This window comes from Schistocerca serialis, chromosome 6, assembly GCF_023864345.2.
Source record: "Schistocerca serialis cubense isolate TAMUIC-IGC-003099 chromosome 6, iqSchSeri2.2, whole genome shotgun sequence".
In the NCBI taxonomy this organism is placed as follows: Eukaryota; Metazoa; Arthropoda; class Insecta; order Orthoptera; family Acrididae; genus Schistocerca; species Schistocerca serialis.
In genome coordinates this window covers 463,960,649-463,984,520 of record NC_064643.1, presented here as the reverse complement: position 1 = coordinate 463,984,520, position 23,872 = coordinate 463,960,649, and the positions used below count along the sequence as shown (strand labels likewise).

The following is a 23,872-nucleotide window of genomic DNA, read 5'->3' as shown; positions in this document are numbered from 1 at the left end:
GAACGTTAAAAGATGGAAGAAGAATCAGAAAGAGGAATGAGAAAAATTACATAGTCAGAACTGGAAGAATGAGAAAAAAGGGAAATTAATAACATTAAGTGTGACCCTCAGTTGTAGGGAAATAGGAAAAGGGATGTGCAGTCCAAAACTGACCTCATATTCCAAAAATTTCAATGAACATGTTAATTGTAATAAAGTGATTTTATACTGTATGCAATATATGTGACAGACACACAAAAAAACACATTATGTTCACAGGTTGTTAATTATGGACCAAGTCCAGTGCAGGATGTTGGCCTTGAATTCCATATTCCTGTGCAGGTCAAGATGAAGAACTCTATCATAACCCTCCTTGAAATTTATAAACCAAAGGTAATTGTAATATTCAATATGCAAAAAATATGTCCAAAAATGAGTGTCTTCAAGTACTTTTGTAGGTAGAGAATTGTCTTTACTGTATTAATTGTTTACTGTTTATATTAAACTTGTGAAATCAAAAGTTAATGAAATTCACTAATGAGGCACAAGTTTGACATTTCGTCAGTAATATTTTGTTGTTTTAATGAATTATGTTGTAACTTCATTGTCACTATGGATATCATAATTCCCTTAAATTTAATCTCCTATTCTGAAATAAAGTCTGTATGTTGTAAGATATGGATAACGTTTTTGAGCAGGTCAAGTTAAGCTCTTGTAGGAAACAAAATGTTTTTTCTGGGATTTCCTTTAGAATGATATTTGAACAACAATAACAATTTTGTCTGTTTTTAATAAGTTATAGTGATACTTGGAATACATTTACAAATACATTTATGTCTGTTATAATAATAAGAGGACACATCCAAGATATGCATATGTAGTGATGATTAATCATAAATTTATCTTTGCAGGCATATCTTGATGACGAACCACTAAACTGTCATCATGTAGGTCCACTGGACTTTACTTCAATGGAAACTTGGGATTCTGGTGAGCCTGAGGGCGACTTTCTTGGGAGTGGTATTAACGTCATACAACAACGACGCCGAAAACGGCAAGTGACACAAAAAGAGGTTGAAGATTTATCCACCAGTGTACAATCATTCAATTGTTCCCATCGAGATGTGGTCTGCCTTCAAGTGTACTGCACTGTTGACCTATTAGCACCTCTTACTTCAAGAGTGCTTGTTACTTTTACTGCAAAACTCACTCCTATTACCTCATGGGGTGAGTAAAACCTATACAGTTATTTCATTTCTGAGTATTTCTATCTAGAAATAAATGCTGTATACGGAAATACAAAAAAATGGCAATTTTAATACTTCCTGATGGAAATGTACAGGATGTTCTTTTTACTGAGATTAAATGGAAATAGGATTTTAGTGTCTTTTGAAAATCTGAATTATTACATAGGAGTATTATAAAATAGGAAACATGTATTACGAACACTGCAAGTACAGTATAACAAAAGAATGAAAACTGCTATAGTAAACATAGTGATGGCAACCTGTGTGCAATATGTACTTCATTTCCCATCTTGTTGAATGCCTTGCTGCTTTTCTGTTGCTTAAACTACAGAGAGGCTGTCTTGTGGACAGTTTAGATGTTATCTCTGCATCTACCCACATCAACAAAAGTTGTTGCATCACCTCAATATGTGGTGTGTGTTGCTATTGTGACTGTTCCTATATGGATCAGGTCATTCTTGACATTGTTTATAAACATACACATAGTTACAATGAGCACTACTTGTGGGTAGAACACTGCATTTGATTGGATTGCAGCATTTCATTTAAAAGTAAAGCACCAGTAGGAACACATTAGAGACGTCTGTGGAACAGTAGAGTGAACATCCATCATGCCACGAAGGACCCAATTGCGATAAATTATCAGGTCTGCATCATCATGTAATGCTCAGAAGGCCAGGGAAGTTGACTGATGTGTGCATCAGAGTCAAAGTGATGTGGTGCAGATGTAGAATCAGTTCCAACTGACAGGTAATGTCGAGTATCTAAAACGCACAGACCACCCACATTTGACAGAGAATAATGATACCTATGACTTTGAAGTCAAAATAAATGTGATTATGTCTTCAAATTACCCATGTGTGTCTGGCAAAATACTGGTACTGAAATTCAAAAGGGCATATTTTAAGCTGTCATTGTAATTGAACAATGGTTACAGAATATTGCTTTCAAAATTGATGCCTGCCAGCGAGCAGGTGAGACCTCCAAAAGTGGAAGAGGGTGAGGGGTAGGAAGGATTCCTTGCAAAACCAAATAACTGCTGTCTATGAACCCATGTTGTACACAGTCTTGTTACCAAGTTACACGCTTAAGTGTACTGTAAACTCTTACCGGGTCCTTTTCATTTTTTTGTTATTTCTTTTGCTAATAATGGACAAAATCTAGTCAGATTTTATTGAAAATTAAATGCATTCATGCAAAACCAAATAGTGCACAAATTTTGACCATGGTAATTGTATTTGCACAGTTATAAATCAGTTCACTTAGCTTATTCTGCTCAAATCTTGTAGATTATCTCCATGTGGTATGTTGGTTTCATTTTGTCTAAGCGCATGATTAATTCTTGCTTGGCTGCAAAAAGGTAATGGGTCCACTTTCTCATACAATGCTAACCATACAAAAAAAAGAGTTTCAGATGTGTGTTGCAGTTTAAACTTCCGTTTTAGTTTACTGTTATGATCAGCTAATTGCTATGTTCACATTCGTTAGTGATACAATAAACAAAGACGTCTCTCTTACAAAGCACCTCGATACATCCATCCCACATCCTAACACATAATGGAATGAGTAATGTGTTTCTCTGGTGAGATACACAAAAAGATGTGATACATCTACATCAACATCGACATAGATACCCTGTAAGCCACTGTATGGTGTGTGACAGAGGGTACATGGAAGTCCAAAGATGATAAATGCATACATTGATTATTGGAATTACATTTACAAAACTTTTCAAAGTACATTTTGTATTTTGTTGTCTAATATCACTTCTTCATATTTAAAAGTGAAATAAATAAGATTATTGATAGTGATTATTGATATAGTCGACATATAAATATAAGAAATAAATGAGCAAATGTTTTTATTAACATTTTAATTAAAGGTGCTTTAATGCTTGTATGTTGACAAGATAGTTTGTTAGGATTTAACTGTGATGACAAAATCAAGAATTAGTATATTCCCAGAAAAATGTCATCTGTATCATGAACTCTTATATTTTGAGTATCCTGAGGTCCAGTACTTCAAGTGTCATAAAATACTGTACTATACGTAACCAAATGAGCTCTGCTGGTCAGTTCAATTCCAACACACAGTGACTAAATCATAGGAGATGTCTGCCAAGAACATTAATGGATGCGTGGCAGGGCAATGCCCCATGTTTCAGTAAATTTGCTTTACAATACCAGAGATTTATCCCGCAGCTTTACAGTTGAACACTGTTCCATGTCATCAATATTACTAACTGGAGTAGCTTGCACCATACTTTTCACATGTTCCTGCAACTAAAATTTATGTGGATTAAGGTCATGAGAGTAGTTAAACCACTGTGTTGGTCATCATTGCATGAACCATTTTCTTGAGAAGATATTTTACAAGACCGATTGCATATGCAAACTAAAGTGCACTAGAGCACTATCCCACATGAACCACTAGATGTAGCAAACTACCGGGGACATATTTTCCAATAGTGGACATAGTACATTCCTCAGGAAGGTCAAGCATGCTGATCCATTCAGTTCATGGACCAGTCAAGTTACCAAGATAATACTGCACCATACATTGAGCCTGAATCAGTGTTGATAATTGGCAAACAGAATATCCATCCACCTGTAAATTTATTACATCATGAAGGCCTCCTCATTGAAAGAAACAGACAACACAAACATCACTCTGGTAGTGACCATGTGAAGAGACTACTGGTAGAGATTGGGCCATTAGTTGCAAATCTGCCCCTTGAGGCCCTTTGCAGATGGTATACGTACAAGTCATAAACACCTATATATGCCACACAGACAAATAAATAACATACATTTCACAGCCCACTGCTTGCATACTCATAACCGGATCATAGTCCACACATCGCAGCATACATTGTTCCAGAGCAGAATGATCATGTGTAAGAGAGTTGACAACCATTCAGAGAGCCAGTATAGAACCTCTTTCATAAACATACTAGTGTAGCACTGCAAATATCTTGTACATTGGCTGCTGTCTGGAAGGAAAAAGCTCCCATTTCAGATGCGCGACTTCATGCCCTTTGCCATTTGCAAGTTCATACGTGAACAGTATGCCACCTTCTTCTTAGTTTCAAAAACTAGCACTCACATTTTAATACGCCAAGACACCTATGTTCAGACTATGCATAGGGTGGTACATGATTTCCACCGCAAATGTAGCATCATAGTACATAGTGATAGGTAGTACATGACACTTCATTTATGCAGTGCTGTGATTCACTATCAACACATTATAAGACATATGCAGACAGGAAAGTGCCTTCATTTTATCCCATAAATCTTCTTTATTCTCTTTTTGAGATGCATGAGAATTAGAGATAGTATCCAGTGTACCGCAAAGTAGTGTGATGGATCAACTGAGATACTACTTTTGAAAGCTGAACAGAGATCACTGGTAATAGATACTAAGATAACACAGACATATTCATCTTCAGTCTCTTTTCCAGAACTTTTTAGCAGTTTCTTTATTGGGTGGAAGATACAAATAGGAAAGATGAGGACATAAACAGGCATTGGATGGGTAAAAGAGTCACTCTAAACCATGATCCATTTTGCACATCTGCTTAATTTTATTGACAAAGTAAATGTTGAGTTTTGTTGGCCTCATACCTTTTATTACTTTACCAGTACTTTGAATTTAGGTCTACTTACTTAACCAATCTGGGAAAATGATGCAGATACCAAACAGATATGCTCTTGATTTCAGGACCAGTACTACAGGAAGGAGGAAGCCTTAGCATCACCAGTTCTGCAAGAATCAAAATACCAACTTATGTGCTGTCATCAGGAAACAGGTAATGTCATTCCAATTTCCTTGTGAATATCAAAAATTCAGACAGTATTCAACAGGTATATCCTTCACTGAATAACTAAATTCAGGCAACAGGACAAGTGGCAACATACACCTACTTTTTTCAATGACTGTCACGCAAGAATATGTCAGTGATGTATATCTTTTTTTAATTCAACAAAAAACTCTTTTATCAGTAACCATCCTGTATTGCATAGTTAATGATTCCTTTTTTTAAAATCTAGACATTTAATCAGTTTCTTGGTAAGCAGATTGCAGTAAAATACATACAACGACACTCAACTCTGTTCCATGTACATCACATTTCCACTAACAAGATTGTTTACATCTCAAATGAAGCTTGCAGCACTTCCAAACTCTACAGCTGTTCAGTTTCTACTCAGCATAGCTTCTGAATCAACAACTTTTCCTATTTCAATAACCTCATCACTCATTACTTTTCTCAAACTCTCTCTCTTACTTATAGCTCAGCACTTTATTATGAGTTTTTCACACCTCATTTTTGCTTATTTATTTCTCTATTGTTGTGATTTTCCCTTTGAAAAACTATGCCAATATTCTATCCTCTCTTCTGCCTTTCTCATGCTCCACTCTCTAGTTTTGTGATTGTTACGTAATGTAATCTCATTTTGCTGCTACAACTGAGAAATAGCTTTTCGCTCCTGTCTCTCATTACCTCATCACCTCCTTATTGTCTTTCTTCAAATAACAATGACTAGTGACATATTTATGGATCTTGTGGATTTTATAAAACACCTATGTGCTTATTATTTGAAACAAGTGGATTTATTAATTTTGTTTACCACCTGCTTCCAATATAGCTAAATGATTCATTACTTATATTCCCTCAATTTACAGAAGAAGAAACTCTGATTCTGTCTCAGTCTCCTTAATACTGTTTCTTTTTTTACTATTATCGAACAAGTGCAATAGCTGGACTATCATACCAGAACATACTTTCATCTATTTTTAAATAAATACAGTGCTTGTAAGTATACCAGGTGTTCCTAGCGTTTAGGCAGTAATCAAACAGAAAAGAACATACCTCATATGCATTCTCTTATATTCATGAGACTTAATGGATCATTTTCTTATTAATATGTGCTGCAATAGTTTTAGAAATGTTTTTCAGAAATCAATGACTGATAGCTACTGTTCATTTTTTCCCCAGAACTGATGAAGCAGCAGCAACAATACTTCTGCTAGCCAGTAGACCATTACGAAAGGTTGATACATGGATTATTATTATATCAGCCATAAGTGGTGTCCTTGTTCTGTTGCTCATTATTCTTGGTCTCATCAAGGTTTGTATGACTTTATGATTTTACATGTAGAGCTTAAGGGCAATAATATTTTTGACTTTTACTTCTAGGAAAAGAGAGAGAGAGAGAGAGAGAGAGAGAGAGAGAGTATTACAATCTGTAGCTATTTTTCTTCTCTTTCTTTTCATTTATAAAGCTAATATAATAAATATTGTAAACGTTTTCTAATATTTGACTGCTGAATAATGAGAGCAGTCAAAAGCCCTTACTTCATGTTAGCATGTGGCAGTTTAATTTGAGCATGTACAAGAAACCTGCACAAAAGTTTACAGTGAAATCTTCATATTTGCCATATTTATTTCCTGATTACTTCTTCTTAACTGAGTCAGTGAACTTCAGAATTAAGACATTTCCCTCGAGTCCAGAGATTCATACTTTCAAATTAAGTAAGAGAGGAAAATTTTTAATATTTTATTTTCCTCTTGATGACTAATAAGCTGACTCAATCTGTTCTCCAAGTGAATACTTTATTATTCCTGTGATGCTGCACATTGGCTGTGTTGCATAGGATGTCACATTACTAATATTAAGTGACAGAAGTAGAGAAATAGAGAAAAACTGAGCTCCATTTACAAACCTTTTAATTTTTTGTTACATAATAAAACTTAATTATATAGTAAGAAAAGTTCTGGAGGAATATATGTAATTCAGGAGTAAAGGAGTCCACTCACCATATAGCAGAAGCACTGGGTCATCAACAAGCACACACTTTGCTAGTTTTGGGAAGAAGGTGGGTGAACTAGGATGGCAGTTGTGTCAGATGTGTTGGGTAGAGGGAGAAAGAGGCAGGGAGCAAGAGTTGGAGGTGAGTATCCAGCTCTTTTTATATACCTTTCACCAGTGTAATATGAAGGGAGGAGGGAATGATTCTGATACACTTTTAACTCTTTGTCATGCAATATATTGTAGCTGCTAAGTACAAATGAGAATGTGGATGTAAGTAGCAATGTATTACAGTTATTGTCTAGAACAGAGACAAGATGGCTGACAGTATCCTACAAAGATGCTATTGAAGTTTGTACACATAGAGCTTTGACAGACAAGAAAATATGTCCAACAGCTGATTTCTGCTCATGTGTCTCATTCTGAAAGAACAAAGGTTACCGTATTTACTCGAATCTAAGCCGCACTTTTTTTCCGGTTTTTGTAATCCAAAAAACAGCCTGCGGCTTAGAATCGAGTGCAAAGCAAGCAGAAGTTCTGAAAAATGTTGGTAGGTGCCGCCACAACGAACTGCTGTTGAATATATGTAGCGCTAGACAGGCATGGTTTGTAGGCACAAAGATAAATACTGGCTCCAAAACCTCTGCGTCAGTAAATAAATTTAAAAAAAAGGTGGAAGACGAGCTTTTTTTCTCCGCCCAGAGTTTCGACAACTGCATTTTCACACATTATCCAACGAAGTAAATACAACTCCGTATTGTTCATCTTCGAATGTAGCAAAATTTCAATGTACTACAAAAATCCGACTGGCAAGATTGTTTGGGATGTTTGTCAATATGGCTAACTTTGCGTTCTGAAATTTTTCCTACCTGTGACAAGAGATGGTTGCTAATAGGAACTTGTATGAATTGTGAATCACATGCAGTATTCTCTTCACCATAAGAATAAGACGAATATAAACATTTTGCCATGTTTTCTTTCATGTTTGCTGCTATCTCATTTAAATCCTGCCTGCCTAATAAACTATGAAACTAGAGTGAGACAACAGCAAATGCGGAAGAATATACGTATCGTGTCATGTTTATATTCGTATTAAGTGATACAGTCAGAAGTGAAGCACGGCAGCTGACTAGATTTTCAAATCTAAGATGACTCTAATTTATGTGCAGAATTTGATGTACTAAAGAAGCGGCCGCAAAGATTTTCAAACGGAGAAAAATTTTCGCCTAACTCTCGTTCAGAACATGTTCTATCATACGCAGTCTATTATTTGGTTCTTGTTGATCATTATCAGAGAAAGCAGCAGTGTAAGCAACAACAAATAGCAGTCTCACGCCATTGTTTCGCTAATGAGACGATTCCTCTCTATTTTTTTTATTGTTAGCGGCAGTAGCGCGCACAAAAGCAAGCCATGCCGCGAGTGGCGACAGACCGTAAATCGCACTATCAGAATGCGACAAACAATGCATGACACAGTACAGTAATGCATTTTCAGCTTAGAGTGACGTAAACACCTATAACAAAGAAAACGGCACTTATCAGATCGAAGCAAAATAAGCCATAGATTCAAACCAGACGAAGCACGTGAAAAAGGAAGGGTGCCCGTATAAATACGGACGGAGCGCCTGACGCATAGCAATGGCTACCTGGTAAAGCTTAACTGCTAAGCTTACGACTCGAACCAAACTACTACAGCTGTATCGTCATTCATTCAACCTAAATTGTGTCTCATATTACAATGGACCAACTTTGATTCGGTTTGGAGGTGCGGCCTAAAACTTTTCTCTCCCCTTCAATTTCGAGTCTCAAATTTTGGGTGCGGCTTAGATTCGGGAATTTTTTTTTTTCTTTATTTCGAGTCACATTTTTCCGGTGCGGCTTAGATTCAAGTGCGGCCTAGATTCGAGTAAATACGGTAGGTTCTGGATAAATTAACTTTTAATTACAGTAAACCACTACTCAAGTGTTAAACAGATGAAATTCACCACCACTGTGAAATTTAAAGGATAGTTAATATATGGTTTCATCAAGATACAATCTGCTTTAATCACAAAAACTACTGGTTTATATACTGTGGCTTTTATTGAAAAGGCATTTTGTTCATGATAATGTAAGATGGGACTTGACCATTAGAGTAATGAAAACTAAAAGGTACTGAGAGGAAGGTACTGGATTCAGCAGAAACAGTCAGGATGCTGACAAATAAGAAAAATATATTCTGGAAGAAACAGAGGTTAAAATACAGTCAGCTGAAAAGATGTCCTGTGGTCAATGACCAGAATTATGAAAAGTGTTAACCAACTATCACAATGTATTTTCGAATCAGCCAGGAGTCATGAAAAATTATGAGTGTCATTTAAACCTGGACAAGCCTTTTTCAAAAAATTTTACCAGATACATGTTGCTAGGAAGGAAGCAGTCAACAAATAAACTTACTGAATGTTAGATTGTGGGTTTGATTGAACAGGCAGTTAATGACTTTCATAATTCCCTTGTTGCAATGCCTAAATGTGATGGAAGCATCAGATTGCTATTGACTGCCTACTAGTTAAGTGAAATCATAATGACAAAGAGTGACTGTCCCCAATATGGACAAATTATTGCTAAAGTTCTGAGGGGTTAAGTATCTCACTTCAATGTTTAACATAACCTAACATTATTTTATGAATGCTGGCTGCTAATAAGATTTGACAAAATATTGATAATAGATACTCATCTAAAAACTTATAAAGGTTTGTTTAAAAATGAGAGCAGCAAATGTGAAGACTAAACTGTTTGCACAAAATGGAATGATTGACAGAGATTACAGATTTTTTGAATGGTAAATATATACAAAGAAGCATATTAACTATCATATGCCTTTAAAAAAAGTATTATTTAGCCTTGGTAGGTCGCCTGAGAAATGTCTAAAACACTATTTTACTCTTATGACTAGGAGCACAACTGTTGCATGTGGCATGTAGAAAACCACAAAAATAATATCAACAAAACATTAAATTCTAACTTTACTTCTTTCCCTTTTTATAAACACAAGATTGATCAAAACTTTTCTGCCAGATTAAAACTGTGTGACAGACTGGGACTTGAACACAGAACCTTTGCCTTTGGTGGGCAAGTGTTCTACCAAATGAACTACCCAGCACAACTAACAAACAACTCATACTCATAGATTTACTTCTGCCAGTACCTCATCTCCCATCATCCAGATTTCACAGAAATTCTACTGTGAAACATGCAGGACTAGCACTCATGGAAGAAAGGATATTGCAGAGACATGTCTTAGACACAGCCTCGGGAATGTTTCCAGAATTAATTTTTAATGCTGCAACAAAGTGTGCACTGATATGAAACTTCCTGGCAGACTGAAACTGTGTGCCAGACTGAGACTTGAACTGGGACTTTTGCCTCTTGTGGGAAAGTTTAAGCTCCAATTCAGACTGAAGTACTCATTCTGGAAACATCCCCTGGGCTGTGGCTAAGTCATGTCTCCGCAAATTCTTTTTTTCTAGTTTCCAGGGATGTTATCCTGCAGGTTTCACAGGAGAAAATCTGTGAAGTTCGGAAGGTAGATGTAGTGGTGAAGGTAAAGCTGTGAAGATTGGTCATCAGTCATGTTTAGGTAGTTCACTCAGTAGGGCACTTGCCCACGAAAGGCAAATGTCCCGAGTTCAAGACCCAGCCTGGCATACAGTTTTAATCTGTCAGTAAGTTTCATATCAGCACACATCCCACTGCATAGTGAAAAATTCGTTCTAGGAACAAGCCCTAGAGTGTGGCTAAACCATGTCTCCACAATATTCTATCTTCCAGTAGTGCTAGGCCTACAAGTTGTATTCTTACCCTCTCTCACATTATTTGTTGGTTGTCACTCTTCAAAATAACTAACTCTTTTAATAACCTTTGAGAGAAGTAAGATGTACAAGTAACTTATTTACTTACCTTCTTTCCTCATAGTTGGCTCCAGTACTTCATGTCTAGGGGTTGATTCTTGAGCCTGAAATTTTTGACATTGTAGGTTCCAAATGACATGATAATTATTGGAGAACTACTTATTTTTATCTTGAATTTTATTTTTTCACATTTTCCTATCTCACACCGGCTTTACCATGTCCTCTTTTAAATCAAAAATTACATTGTTATTGCCAAAATTAAAAACACATCCATCAATTGTAACAACAAAAAATAAATTAATTTCTTTCTATACATTTTAGCCTGAAATATAATACATCATGTACAAAATCATATGAAATTTCTGTAGGAAAACAGCTGAGATAATATTAACTTATACAAGAGTGGAAAATACTTTTGGTATTGATTACTTCTGTTGAATAAAGGTAATGTTCGAGGAGGGTGGCCCTTTACAAAGTCTTGCAGGAGAACTTCTGTGAAGGCTGGAAGGTAGAAGATGAGGTACTGGTGGAAGTAAAGCTGTGCGGTGTGTCACGAGTTGTGTTTGGGTAGCTCAGTTGGTAGAACAGTTACCCATGTAAGGCGAAGGTTCCAGATTCAAATCCTGACCTGCCACACAGTTTTAATCTGCCAGGAAGTGTCATATCTGTGCACACTCTACTCCAAAGTAAAAAATTCGTTCTGGACAAGATTCACCTAATTTTAAAACACACTAATATCACAAGAATAATTTTCTTTCCATTACAAATAGAGTAGGAGAATATTTAATGATAGCGTAATAATGAGTACTCGTCTTTTCAGGCTGGATTTTTCAAACGAACCAAGAAAGAGGAACTGGACAAACTGAAAGAACAGTCACTGGTATGTTATTTTATCATTAGCCTCCTAATATATATAAAAATAAAGAACTTGAACAAAAAACTATGTTCCAAATTTTATTTTATGATTAACGTAATGTACTCATTTAAAAAAATAAATGCCAAATAAATGTGTGCATACTTAGCCAATAAACTAACTCATGAGCTGTACAAACAAAAATATATTGTTGAGCATGCTCACTTAGCTTTAGCAGGCAGACATACTTATTGGTATGTAATACAAATATCTATCAAAACTATGCAAACACTTATATTTCAAACCAGAGCATGTTGTTAAAGTGCATAATTAAACCAAGTATTCATTTACCGTGAAAATCATCCATCATTACAATGAAGAAAGGTAGTCTGCAGTACAACATACACCAAATGCAAATGTTCAGATGTAGGCAAGTAAAGATTGAAAACAAGAGTTCCTTTGAGAGTGCACACATGAAATAAGAGGTTTTTATGAATTGCAAGATGGAAGCCTTCATCTCTGTTGAACAGGTTGTTTGCCAGTCGAGCAGTTTGTCTGCCAGTTCTGTTTTCACAGCCTCATTGACCACAGACTACCATTAGGATGAGCTGTGACCAATCTCATAACTTTTGCAAACTCCGTGGAACAGCTGGCAGAAATACAATGCTCAGCCACTACTGATCTGTTAGGTTGAAGAAGGGTGGTGTGGTGTTGGTGTCGTATATATTGTTCTTGCACAGTGCATGTTGTTTTTGCTATACAGATTTTACAACACTGGTAAGAAATTTCAGATTCCCACCATTCTTAAAAGCAGATCATCATTCACAGATCCTGTCAGAGCTGCTATCTTGGCAGCTGGGCAGACAATCACACTCACTTTATGTTTTTTCATGATTCTGGCAGTTTTTTGCAGAACCATTTCCCTTATAAGTAAAAAAGAATCTAGACTTTACATCTCTTTCATCTTGCTCTTCTTTGGTTGGTTTGCTGTTGTGACTGACAAATCTCTCTTAATCTGGTGTTCATATCCATTTTTTCTAAATACCGCCTTCAGTTGTACTGTAGGCTGTCAGTGTCAGATACTAAATTAGCCTGGTGAACCAATGTTTTAAATTTGCTCATGGTTTCCAATGTATGATGGCAGCTGGACATCTCTGTGTGTAAATTGGTATGGATAGGCTTACAATACATGTAGTGTCCCAGAAACCCAAACTGGTACATCCAAGAATGGCAGACAGCCATTCTTGTCTTTTTGCTTGGTGAACCAGGTATTTTCATGAGTGGAGTTAAGAGTTCACAAAACTTCAACTTATTCTTACTGTGGGGCCACACTATGAGTGTATCATTGACATATTACCAGAACACAATCAGTTTTAAAACTGCAGAGTTGAGTGCTTTCTCTTCAAAAACTCTGTACATAAATTAGTTGGAAGGAGTGATAAGGGGTTCCTTGTGCCGACATCATCATCTGTTCAAAGCACTGGTTATTACATGAAAAGTTAAATGGATATTAACACATTCTTAAATCATGCTTTCATCTCTTCCTCAAAGCTGTTGATAATTACTGATAATTATCAACACTAGGTCCCTTTGTAAACAAGAAGATAACATCAAAGCTAACTAATAAATCACATCTGTTAGGTTTGAATTTTTTTAATCTACTAATAAAATTCACTGACTTATGGATGCTGTGCTTACATTTCTTGATAAAAGGTCTAAACCTCAAGATTAAATATTAGATCATTCAAAAAGTTGGTGCACCTATGTTACTTACTGTTAGGCTAAAAGTCAACCCTATTCAGCTCTAAGCATGGGTTTGCATCTTCGTGAATATAGAATGGCAAGTCATTAATATATATTAAGAACGGCAGAGGACCCAAGACCGAACCTTGCGGCACCCCATTCTTGATTGTTCCCCAGTTTGAGAAATCACAGTTTTTTGCATATTATGTGAACTGTTTATTTCAACTTTCTGCACTCTTCCAGTTAGGTATGATTTAAACCATTTGAGCACTGTCTCATTCATACCACAGTACTTGAGCTTATCTAGAAGTATTCCATGATTTACACAATCAAAAGCCTTTGATAGATCACAAAAAATCCCAACGGGTAACTTCCGGTTACTCAGAGCATTTAATATTTCATTAGTGAAAGTATATGTCACGGCACGGCAGTCGAATGAGAGATACTGAGTTGTTATCATGTAACCAGCTATTGTTTCTAAGTGAGTGTGTTTGAATATCCATGCAATTATTGGTGATTAAAGGTTGTAACACTTTTTGGTGACGAGGTCGGATATTTTCACTGCGTTGTGGATTTGTGTGTTCGTGACGGGGCAGACATGGAGCAGCTTATGCAAGTGCTCATTGAACAACAAACACAGCTGACGGCTGCTATTACTCATCGTCTGTCTTCCTCTTCTCTGCCTCCATTCCCTCCTTACGACGAGGCCGCTGAAGACTGGGAGGATTATGAGAAGCATTTGCGGCAACACTTCTTGGCTTTCGGCGTTGTCGACGCTCCTATGTGTAAGTCGTTATTTCTATCTTGGATTTCCCCATGGATCTATCAGCTACTATCTCAGTTAGCCCTTCTGCGGGAACCTGCCTCCCTGTCCTTCCAAGAAATGTGTGACTTATTGTCTACCTATTACCGCAAAAACACCCACGTCATTGCCACCCGCGTAGCATTCTACCGGTGTCGTAAACAGCCCCATCAATCTTACCGGGCTTGGGCAGCGGAACTACACGGTCTGAGTAGGAAATGTCAGTTTGTCATGGACACTCATCATGAGTCTTATGCTGATTCAATGGTTAGGGATGCTATTCTACGGCTTGCTCCTGATAAAGAAGTTTGGCAACGTACCCTACAACTGCCAAACCCGTCGTTGTCGGAAGTTCTAAGCATCGCTCAATCCTTTGAAGTGCCTCACGCTGCTGGTGCGCAAATAGGCGCATGGTGTGATGTAGGTCAACTTTCGACACGGACAATTTGCCTGTTTCACAGGAGAACGAAGATGGGGCGGTGGTTCACTCGCGTAAACAACATCGCGTTGGGCCGCAACGCTCGCAGAGAAAACAGCAACCACAAAAGCAGGTTCGTTCCGCACTTCCTTCTTGTCCACGTTGTTTCGTACAGCATGACAGGGTCACGTGACCAAAACGTTGGGCCACGTGTAATTTATGTAGGAAAAAAGGCCGCATTGCTTCTGTGTGTCAGTCCCCTAAAGTTCCTGTCGACGAGGACGAGGCATCGGACATGGATGTTAACTGTGTGCTTTCTCAAACAAATAAGTTGTTTGTTACTGTTCGTGTTCTGGATAAAGACATTCGCATGCAAGTGGACACTGGCTCTGCAGTAGCTCTCATTAATTCTCACACGTATTTGGAGTTGGGCTCCCCTCCCTTGTCTCCAGTTACACGAAATCTGAGAACTTATAATAAACAGAAAATTCCTATCATTGGCCAGTTTGATGCTTCCACTGCCTACAAGTCTGTTGTTAGGCCCCTCACGTTTTATGTGGTGGATCATGCGGGCACTGAAAACCTGTTCGGTTATGATGCTTTCCAGTTTTTCGGGTTCTCCTTCCTGTTACCTCCAGCGAATGGGCATCGCCAATTGTGGTTGTTTCTAAACCAAATGGGAGTCTGCGATTGTGTGGTGATTTTAAAGCCACCGTCAACGCTCAGAGCCTCATTGACACTTATCCTCTTCCTCGTCCTGAGGAGTTATTTGCCAAGCTCGCTGGGGGCCAGTTCTTTTCCAAACTTGACTTATCAGAGGCGTACCATCAGTTGCCGTTGGATTCTTCTTCCAAGGAATTTCTCGTCATCAACACTCCTTGTGGGTTGTATCAGTACCAGCGGTTACCACTTGGCGTCGCTAGCGCGCTGGCCATTTTTCAGCGGTTTTTGGAACAGCTCACGGCTTCCGTTCCCGGCTGCATCAACTATCTGGATGACATTGTTGTCACGGGGGCCTCCACTGAGGAGCACCTTCGCAATTTGCGTTCACTGTTTCGGGTTTTGCATTCGGCTGGGTTGAAGTGCAATCTGGACAAGTCACAGTTTTTCCAACCCTCCATTGTGTATCTTGGTTTCCACTTGTCCCGTGAGGGTATACGTCCTCTACGTCAGCACGTTGCGGCCATTAATGCTCTACCCCGGCCGTCTACGGTCAAAGAACTTCAGGCGTTTCTAGGCAAGATTGCTTATTATCACAAATTCATTCCATCCACGGCAGCGGTAGCTCATCCTCTGCATCAGCTGTTATGCAAAAACGTCCCTTTCTGTTGGTCCGATGAGTGTGAGCAGGCTTTTGTCCGCCTGAAGGCTCATTTGCAGTCGGCGCCTTGTCTTGCCACATTCCGTCCGGGTCAGCACTTGGTTCTGGCAACTGACGAATCACAATATGGCCTAGGGGCTGTTCTCGCCCATCGATATGAGGATGGGTCGGAACGACCCATCGCCTATGCTTTCAAGACCTTCAACGATGCGCAAAGGCGTTACTCTCAAATCGAAAAGGAGGCACTCGCTATCATTTATGCTCTAAACAAGTTCAGCTTTTTTTTGTATGGTTCTAAGTTTCACCTCATCACCAGCCACAAGCCGCTGGTCTCTCTGTTCAGCCCATCGGCGTCGCTTCTGGATAAGGCAGCTCACCGCCTGCAACGTTAGGCCTTATACTTGTCTCGTTTTCACTATGAGATTCATTATTGCCCCACAGCCCAGCACGCCAACGCTGACGCATTGTTGCGATTGCCGATGGGCCCCGACCCGGTTTTCGATCGTGATGAAATACTCTGTTTCCACATTGATGAGGAAGAACATCGTGCGGTCGAGGGTTTTCCATTTACAGGTTTGCAGGTCGGGTTGGCTACTGCGCAGGACCCGGTCCTGCGTCAGGTGATCGGTTTTGTTCAACGGGGTTGGCCGGACAGGAACAAGGGCCGGGCATCGGATCCCCTTCGCAACTACCATGCCTTGCGCCTTCGTCTGTCTGTTCATGATGGTGTTGTTCTTCTGGCCACGGATGGCGCATCTCCACGGGTCGTGGTGCCAGCCTCTCTTCGCAAAGATGTTCTCAAACTGTTGGATAACGGCCTTTGGGGGATTTCTCGGACTAAGTCCCTGGCCCGCAGGCACGTTTATTGGCCCGGTATTGATTCGGACATCGCCCACATGGTTGCTGCGTGTGGTCAGTGTGCTCAACAACTGGCTGCACCTCGTACAATGCCCTCTCCGTGGCCTGATCCGGCGCAGCCATGGGAATGGGTGCACGCTGACTTTGCCGGCCCCTTCCTCGGTACTTATTGGCTACTGTTAATTGATGCCTTCTCGAAGTTTCCATTTGTTGTTCGGTGTCTGTCACCCACCACTGCGGCGACGACGCTGGCTTTGTCCAAAATCTTTGCGCTAGAAGGTCTTCCATCCACGATCGTCACGGACAATAGCCCTCAGTTCTCTTCGCAGGCCTTCCGTGATTTTTGTACTGGACAAGGGATTCATCATGTTACAGCACCGCCCTTCCATCTGCAATCGAACGGGGAGGTCAAGCACCTTGTCCGCACTTTCAAAAGCCAGATGAAAAAATTCCTTAGTGATTTTTCCACAGATGACGCTCTGCTGCAATTTCTGAGTTCTTATCGCTTTACGCCTCTGGGTGATTGCAGCCCTGCTGAACTCTTGCATGGCTGCCAACCGCGCACTCTACTGCACCTGCTTCACCCTGTCAGGCCTTGTGTTGTGTCCCCTAGTGCGGGAAAATACTCGGTGAGCTTCCGTCCTGGACATTTTAGACCATACTCTCATGTCTCTCCACGGGATCTTCTCGGGGCCTCACAAGAAGCCATGGATGTCTCAGCGCTGTCCATGTCTCCAAGGAAGTGAGTGTTTTTTTTTTCAAGGGGGGAAAAGTGTTGTAATAGTGCCACGACATATAACAGTGTCACCATGACAGTACGCGCAAACAGCGATAGAGGCACTCCGCAACTCGGCTGAGTGCGGGAGCGCCACCTAGCTACGAACGGCGCCGGCCGCATGTCATGGCACGGCAGTCGAATGAGAGATACTGAGTTGTTATCATGTAACCAGCTATTGTTTCTAAGTGAGTGTGTTTGAATATCCATGCAATTATTGGTGTTTAAAGGTTATAACAGTATATATAGCATTTTCCATTGAAAAACCCTTCTGGAAGCCAAACTGACATTTTGTTAAATATTTATTTTTACAAAGATGTGAAGCTACTCTACAATACATAACTTTTTCAAAAATTTTGGATAAGGCAGTCAGAAGAGAGATTGGGCGGTAGTTGTTGACATCAGACATATCCCCTTTTTTGTGCAGTGGTATAACAATGGCATACTTCAGTCTATCTGGGAAAATACCCTGCTTCAGAGAGCTATTACATATGTGGCTAAGAATCCCACTTATTTCTTGGGAACAAGCTTTTATTATCCTGCTGGAAATGCCATCAATCCCATGTGAGCTTTTATTCTTGAGAGAGTTTATTATCTTCCTAATTTCAGGTGGAGAGGTGAGTGGAATTTCAATTGTATCAAATGGTGGGTAAGGCCTCTTCCATTAACTGCCTTGCTTCTTCTGATGAACCCTATTTTCTGTACAACATTTAAAAAATGATTATTCAAAATGTTTTCGGCTTTCGACTTGTTGTTTATCAAGTTTCCATTCGCTTTGATGGTGATGCCGTCATCCTGTACTCTTGGTTGTCCTGTCTCCCTTGTAATAATATTCCAAATTGTTTTGATTTTGTTATCAGAGGTATTAATCTCAGACATGATGCACATGCTTCTGGACTTTTTAATAACCTTCCTTAATGTAGCACAGTAGTTTTTATAATATTTGGCTGTTTCTGGGTCCTTACTCTTTCTTTTTGTTAGATACAGTTCCATTTTGTGGTTACAAGATATTTTTATTCCTTCAGTAAGCCAAGGTTTTTTGCATAGTTTCTTATAATTAGATTTAACTGCTTTCTTGGGGAAACAGTTTTCAAATTCTCTTACAAGTGAATCATGAAATAAATTATGTTTTAAATTAGCATCGGGTTCCTTGTACACCTCATCCCAGTCTAACTGCTGAAGATTTTCTCTGAAATTTATAATTGTTGAGTCATTAATTTAACACACAACAGTTTTGAATTACTGAACGGAGCTATGTCATATACTGTAACTAGCTGAGCATCATGATCAGAAAGCCCATCCTCAACAGGACAAGAATTTATGTTTTTAAACCTATCTTGGTCTATAAAAGTTTTATCTATCAATGTGCTGCTGTCCTTTACTACCCAAGTAGGAAAATTAATGACAGATGTCAAATTGAAAGAACCGAGCAGGACTTCCTGGTCATTCTTCCTATTACATTCTTTCAATGAATCAACATTGAAGTCCCCACAAATAATAATTTGCTTTCCCCTATTTGACAGATAGCACAACAAGGCATCCAAGTTTTCCAGGAATAAATGAAATTCCCTGAAGGGGACCTATATACTGTTACAATTATAAAAGAGCCCTCCTTCAGTTTAAGTTGACAGGCACATGCTTCTATATGTTGCTCTAGACAAAACTTTTTTTGTATCTAAGCTTTCTACACAGTGATAACTTTTGACATATGTGGCAACTCTTCCTGCCACCTTATTCTCTCTACTCATATGTGCAGCTAGTTTATAACCACTGACATTTACCTTTTCCATATCAGACACAATGTGATGCTCAGACAGGCATAGTATATCTATTACATTATTAGATTCAATGTCATCTAAACAAACCAGGAGCTCATCTACTTTATTCTTCAATCCCGGAATATTTTGGTGAAAAATGGTAACATTATTTTTTACTTTACTTTTCTGAGAATCTACTTTTTTCTTTAATCCACCAATATTTTGGTTAAATATGGTAAAATTATTATTTCCTTTCCTGTTGTGAGAATGTTGTGAGTTTTGGACATCTTTAGCACCTGCCTGCCTGAACTTCACATTGATATTAGCCTGAAAAAGAGTACTAGTGTCCCCCCTTATAGATTTCGCTAACAACCCTGCCAGTTTACCCTTCCCTTTCCTATTGAGATGTAGGCCATGCCTTGTGAAATCCCCCCTATCAATAGCCTCGACTGGAACCAATCCAATGTCTGACAGAGTGGCCGCCTTATGCAACTGATCCAACTCCATATTTACCCTCCTGACAGAGTGGTTCAACTGGGGATGATCATGCAGCACGAAAGCAGGCACCAGCCCAACATTGGTATGGGTCGTTACTGAGGCTATTTTCACCAGGTCACACTCAATGCTGTAGCCCTGATCCCTATCAATACTGTTTCCCACTCCACCCACTACCATCACATGATCCTGCTTTGTGAATCCCTTGCACAAGGAACCTATATCCTCTACCACCTGGCTAAGACTTGCACTTGGCTTGAAAAAGTTTGTGACCTGGTACCTGTCACCTAATTCTTCTTGCAAAATCTGGCCCACACCTCTTCCATGGCTGCTACCTAGCAACAGAACTTTCCTCTTACTTTCTACTTTTTTTTGAAACAGTTGGTTTCCTAGTGAAATTCTGTTGCATCTTAACTACATCTACTTCTACTGGAGCCTCTTCCTTACTTAACTGTGGTAGCAAGGCAAATCTATTGGTTGTGTCACTTGGGAAACTGTCAGACAATGTCCTCTTTCTGTGGCCCCTGTTCCCAGCTACCACTTCCCACTGCTGTTTGCCCTCCTCCCCCCCAAGGGGGATTCTTATGAAGTTTTTTGGGAGTTTAACCTGATGATGTTCTTTCGAATGAAATTAGTCATGATGTGATAACTGTCTATGATAGTTTCTTACTAATACTATCATAGACTTCAGTCATTATCTGTTTGCATGGTTCATATCTAAGGTTTGCAGATACGATGCAGTTTGATGGAAGGTTCATGCAAGCATTTAAAAATAAATAAATAAAAAAATAAAAAAGAATAGTGGCACAAGGAAATGAGACATTTGTTTTCATTAACAGTTTCTTTAATAATGTTTCTGCTCCTAAGTCACAGCTATCAAAACTCAAATCTAATCATCCTCCATTGCTCTTTTCTCCACCAAAACATCACTACTGCCACTTGTCCACAGGTAACTCTTGTCATTTACCTTGTGTGAACAGTTCCTGCAGAGAAACATTATGTGCTCCCTTCTTCCCTGCCCCACCAAAAAATTATCCATGCAACTTCCATTCGCCAAGCACAAGGGTGAAATGATAACTGCACATTTCATTATTTGATGACAGGTGGTGAAATACGGTACCTTATATACCCTTCAACAGTGGAGCCAAACCTTAAACAAAATTTGTTGTGTTTGTATAATCTACATGTTCTATACAAATTCTACCGATTTTAAAAAGAGCAAGAAAATTTGATACTCAGTGACACAACATAAAATAATGTGTACAGAATTTTTTTTGTTTGGTGAGTTGTAAGAATTCTTTAAATATAGAAGAGAATTTAAAAACCTGTATGCTATCTGTTCATTTACTTTTTTTCTTTTTCAGATGAGTTCAGATCAAATGAGTGAAAGCTGACAGAAAGTGGAAACGTGATGACAAATGTGATATGCAGACATCTGCAATCCTGTGTGATATACCAAAGACTGTATGATAACTTTGTGGAGGCAACTAGCTGTAGCCAACATTAATGTGATCTCACTTTTTACTGTTAGAATTATATAATATTTTTATGGGTCATTACAAATGGCACTAAAAGTGTAACAGTGCTATAAATAATGATCCTATTTCATTGTCTTTCCATACAAATGATCATGAGCAGCAAACTCAAAAGTATGCAGCATTCTCATTTCCATGTTTCAATTTTCATATACAGTAACCTTTCATCAGTCACAAACATGAACCTGTAAATTCATTTCAGTATTCTCATTTTTAGGAAAAACTAGACGTTACTTTTATACTGGTTCATCATATGTCACATGATATACTACTTAAGTCATGCAAAAGTATTCTGTCATCAGTCTATAATTATCTGAGAGGAATCCATTTGTTGATCCACATTTAGGAAACATCATCCTGTAAGACTTGCACAAATGGTCCATTAAAAAAAATCACATCTTTGACTCTGTAACAAGAAATTTATCATGAAGTCATAATAATAACATTGACAGTGTCTGAATTACACTAAATTTCTCTTCTGTAACTCGAAGTATTCCCTATATTCTAACTGGCATATGTTCATTATTTTGAAAATTCATGTGCATTTTTTCACTTTTTGAACTAGCAATGCAGCCAATTGCTGTTCATTCATTGTACTGATAACAACGTCCTGTGTTGGTTTCCAGTGTCTTCCAAACTTACAAGTGCTGGTATTTGTAACATCCTATTACATTGGAAATTTTGTATTTTGAATTGAATTGAGGTGACAAATGTGCCACAGAATATTATTAATTGACTGCCTCTTTCTAGGATTTAAATGAAATAATGTTGATTCTGAAACTGAGCATTTTTGTTGGTGCATCATTATATTCTCAATTCAGTTTCAACTATAATTTTAATCAGGATGGTAACTGATATCATTGTGAACAGTTTAATAAGGATTTGAAACACAATATGACATGTTATGTTACAGAATACTTAAATTTTCTAACAGGAATGAAAACTAAGTCAGAAATATGCTTCTTGGTACATAAAACTGCTTTTTAAACATTTTCTTCAGCACCTTGAGTAGCAATTTAACCAGTCACTTACATAAGTTTTTAATAAACAATGGGTTTATAAGCAAACATTTTGACCATGTACGGGTTGCTGAACAATAGTGAGCCATATCAAAGAATCACATCAGCATTAAGGAACTTCAGGCATATACTTCACTCGAATTATGACCATAAAGTACAAATGTAACATAGACAAATGTTATATATGTTTTGTTATGTTAAAGAACAATCATCAGAATATTGTCATGGAATGCTGGTAACTTGGATGCCCTTTGCATCCTTAAAGGACAATTCTTTTGTGTGTCTGGTATGAACATCCACATACTAAAACGAGAAAGGGAAATCTTCAAAACTGTAAATACGATGTTGTGTAAATGGTAATGAAAAAGAAAAATGTGAATAATTGTTATTTATATTTTATTAAGTTGTAGTTCATTCTGCAAATATTAATGCTGAAAAACAGCTTTTTTATTTTATTACATAATAAAAAAAGGTAAATGGATCTGTTTGACTTTGGTCTTAAAGCTGCTGCCACATACAGAAGCCCCTGTCTCATCAGCATATCATTAAATGCAAACAGGATCTTTGGAAGATCATTTGAATGGAATGGATAGTGTCTCATACAATGATTTTAAGATGAACAACAACACAATTAAAACCAGTGTAATGGAGTGTAACTAAATCAAAGCAGGAGATGCTGATGAAAGTAGATTATACAATGAAAGTAGAAAATGAGTTTTGCTGTTTGAGAGCCAAACAACTGACAATGGCAGATGTAAAAATAATATAAAATGAAAACTGGTAACTGTGAGAATAGTGTTTCTGAAAAAGAGACATTTGTCACTGTTAAAGTTAAATTTCAGTGTTAGGGAGTATTTGTCTGTAGCATAGCATTATATGGTAGTGAAATTTTAATAATAAGTATTAACAAACAAAGGAGAATACAGCTGAAGATTACATGGGTAGATTGAGTAACTAATGAAGAGGTACTGAATCTAATAGAGAGAAGTCAGATTTATGGCACAATTTGATTAAAGACGTGATAGGTTGATGGTATTCATCCAATGCATCAAACAAATTAATTTGCCAATAGGGGGAAGTGTTTATGGAGGAGAGGGGGTAAAAACTAGAAGGAGACCAATGCTTCACTGTAGTTAGAAGGTTCAAGTGGATTCGGGTTTCAATACCTATGCACAGAGAAGGGGCTTGAATGAGACAGACTAGGTTGAAAAGCAATGGCAAACCAGTCCTTGGACTGATGATGAAAATAACAACAACAGCAGTGGGTGTGTATGTTCTGGAGAAGATTACAAGTTTGAAAGCTTCATTTCAATACTTGTACTGTTGTTTGCATGCCCACCTACTGCTCAACACTTACTTTATACAGT

General features: G+C 38.2%; 1 protein-coding gene across 2 annotated transcripts in view; it reads left to right on the top strand.

Annotated features, from left to right (window-relative positions):
• Positions 1-22,986, top strand: part of LOC126483652 (integrin alpha-PS4-like) — a 174,148-nt gene extending 151,162 nt beyond the window's left edge. For both annotated transcript variants that reach the window (XM_050106715.1, XM_050106714.1), the window contains exons 19-24: positions 259-372; positions 891-1,206; positions 4,950-5,037; positions 6,226-6,358; positions 11,750-11,809; positions 21,316-22,986. In XM_050106715.1, coding sequence (XP_049962672.1) covers positions 259-372; positions 891-1,206; positions 4,950-5,037; positions 6,226-6,358; positions 11,750-11,809; positions 21,316-21,345 — 741 coding nt within the window. In that variant the 3' untranslated portion in view covers positions 21,346-22,986. The remainder of the gene's footprint in view (positions 1-258; positions 373-890; positions 1,207-4,949; positions 5,038-6,225; positions 6,359-11,749; positions 11,810-21,315) is intronic.
• The last annotated feature ends 886 nt before the right edge of the window (positions 22,987-23,872 follow it).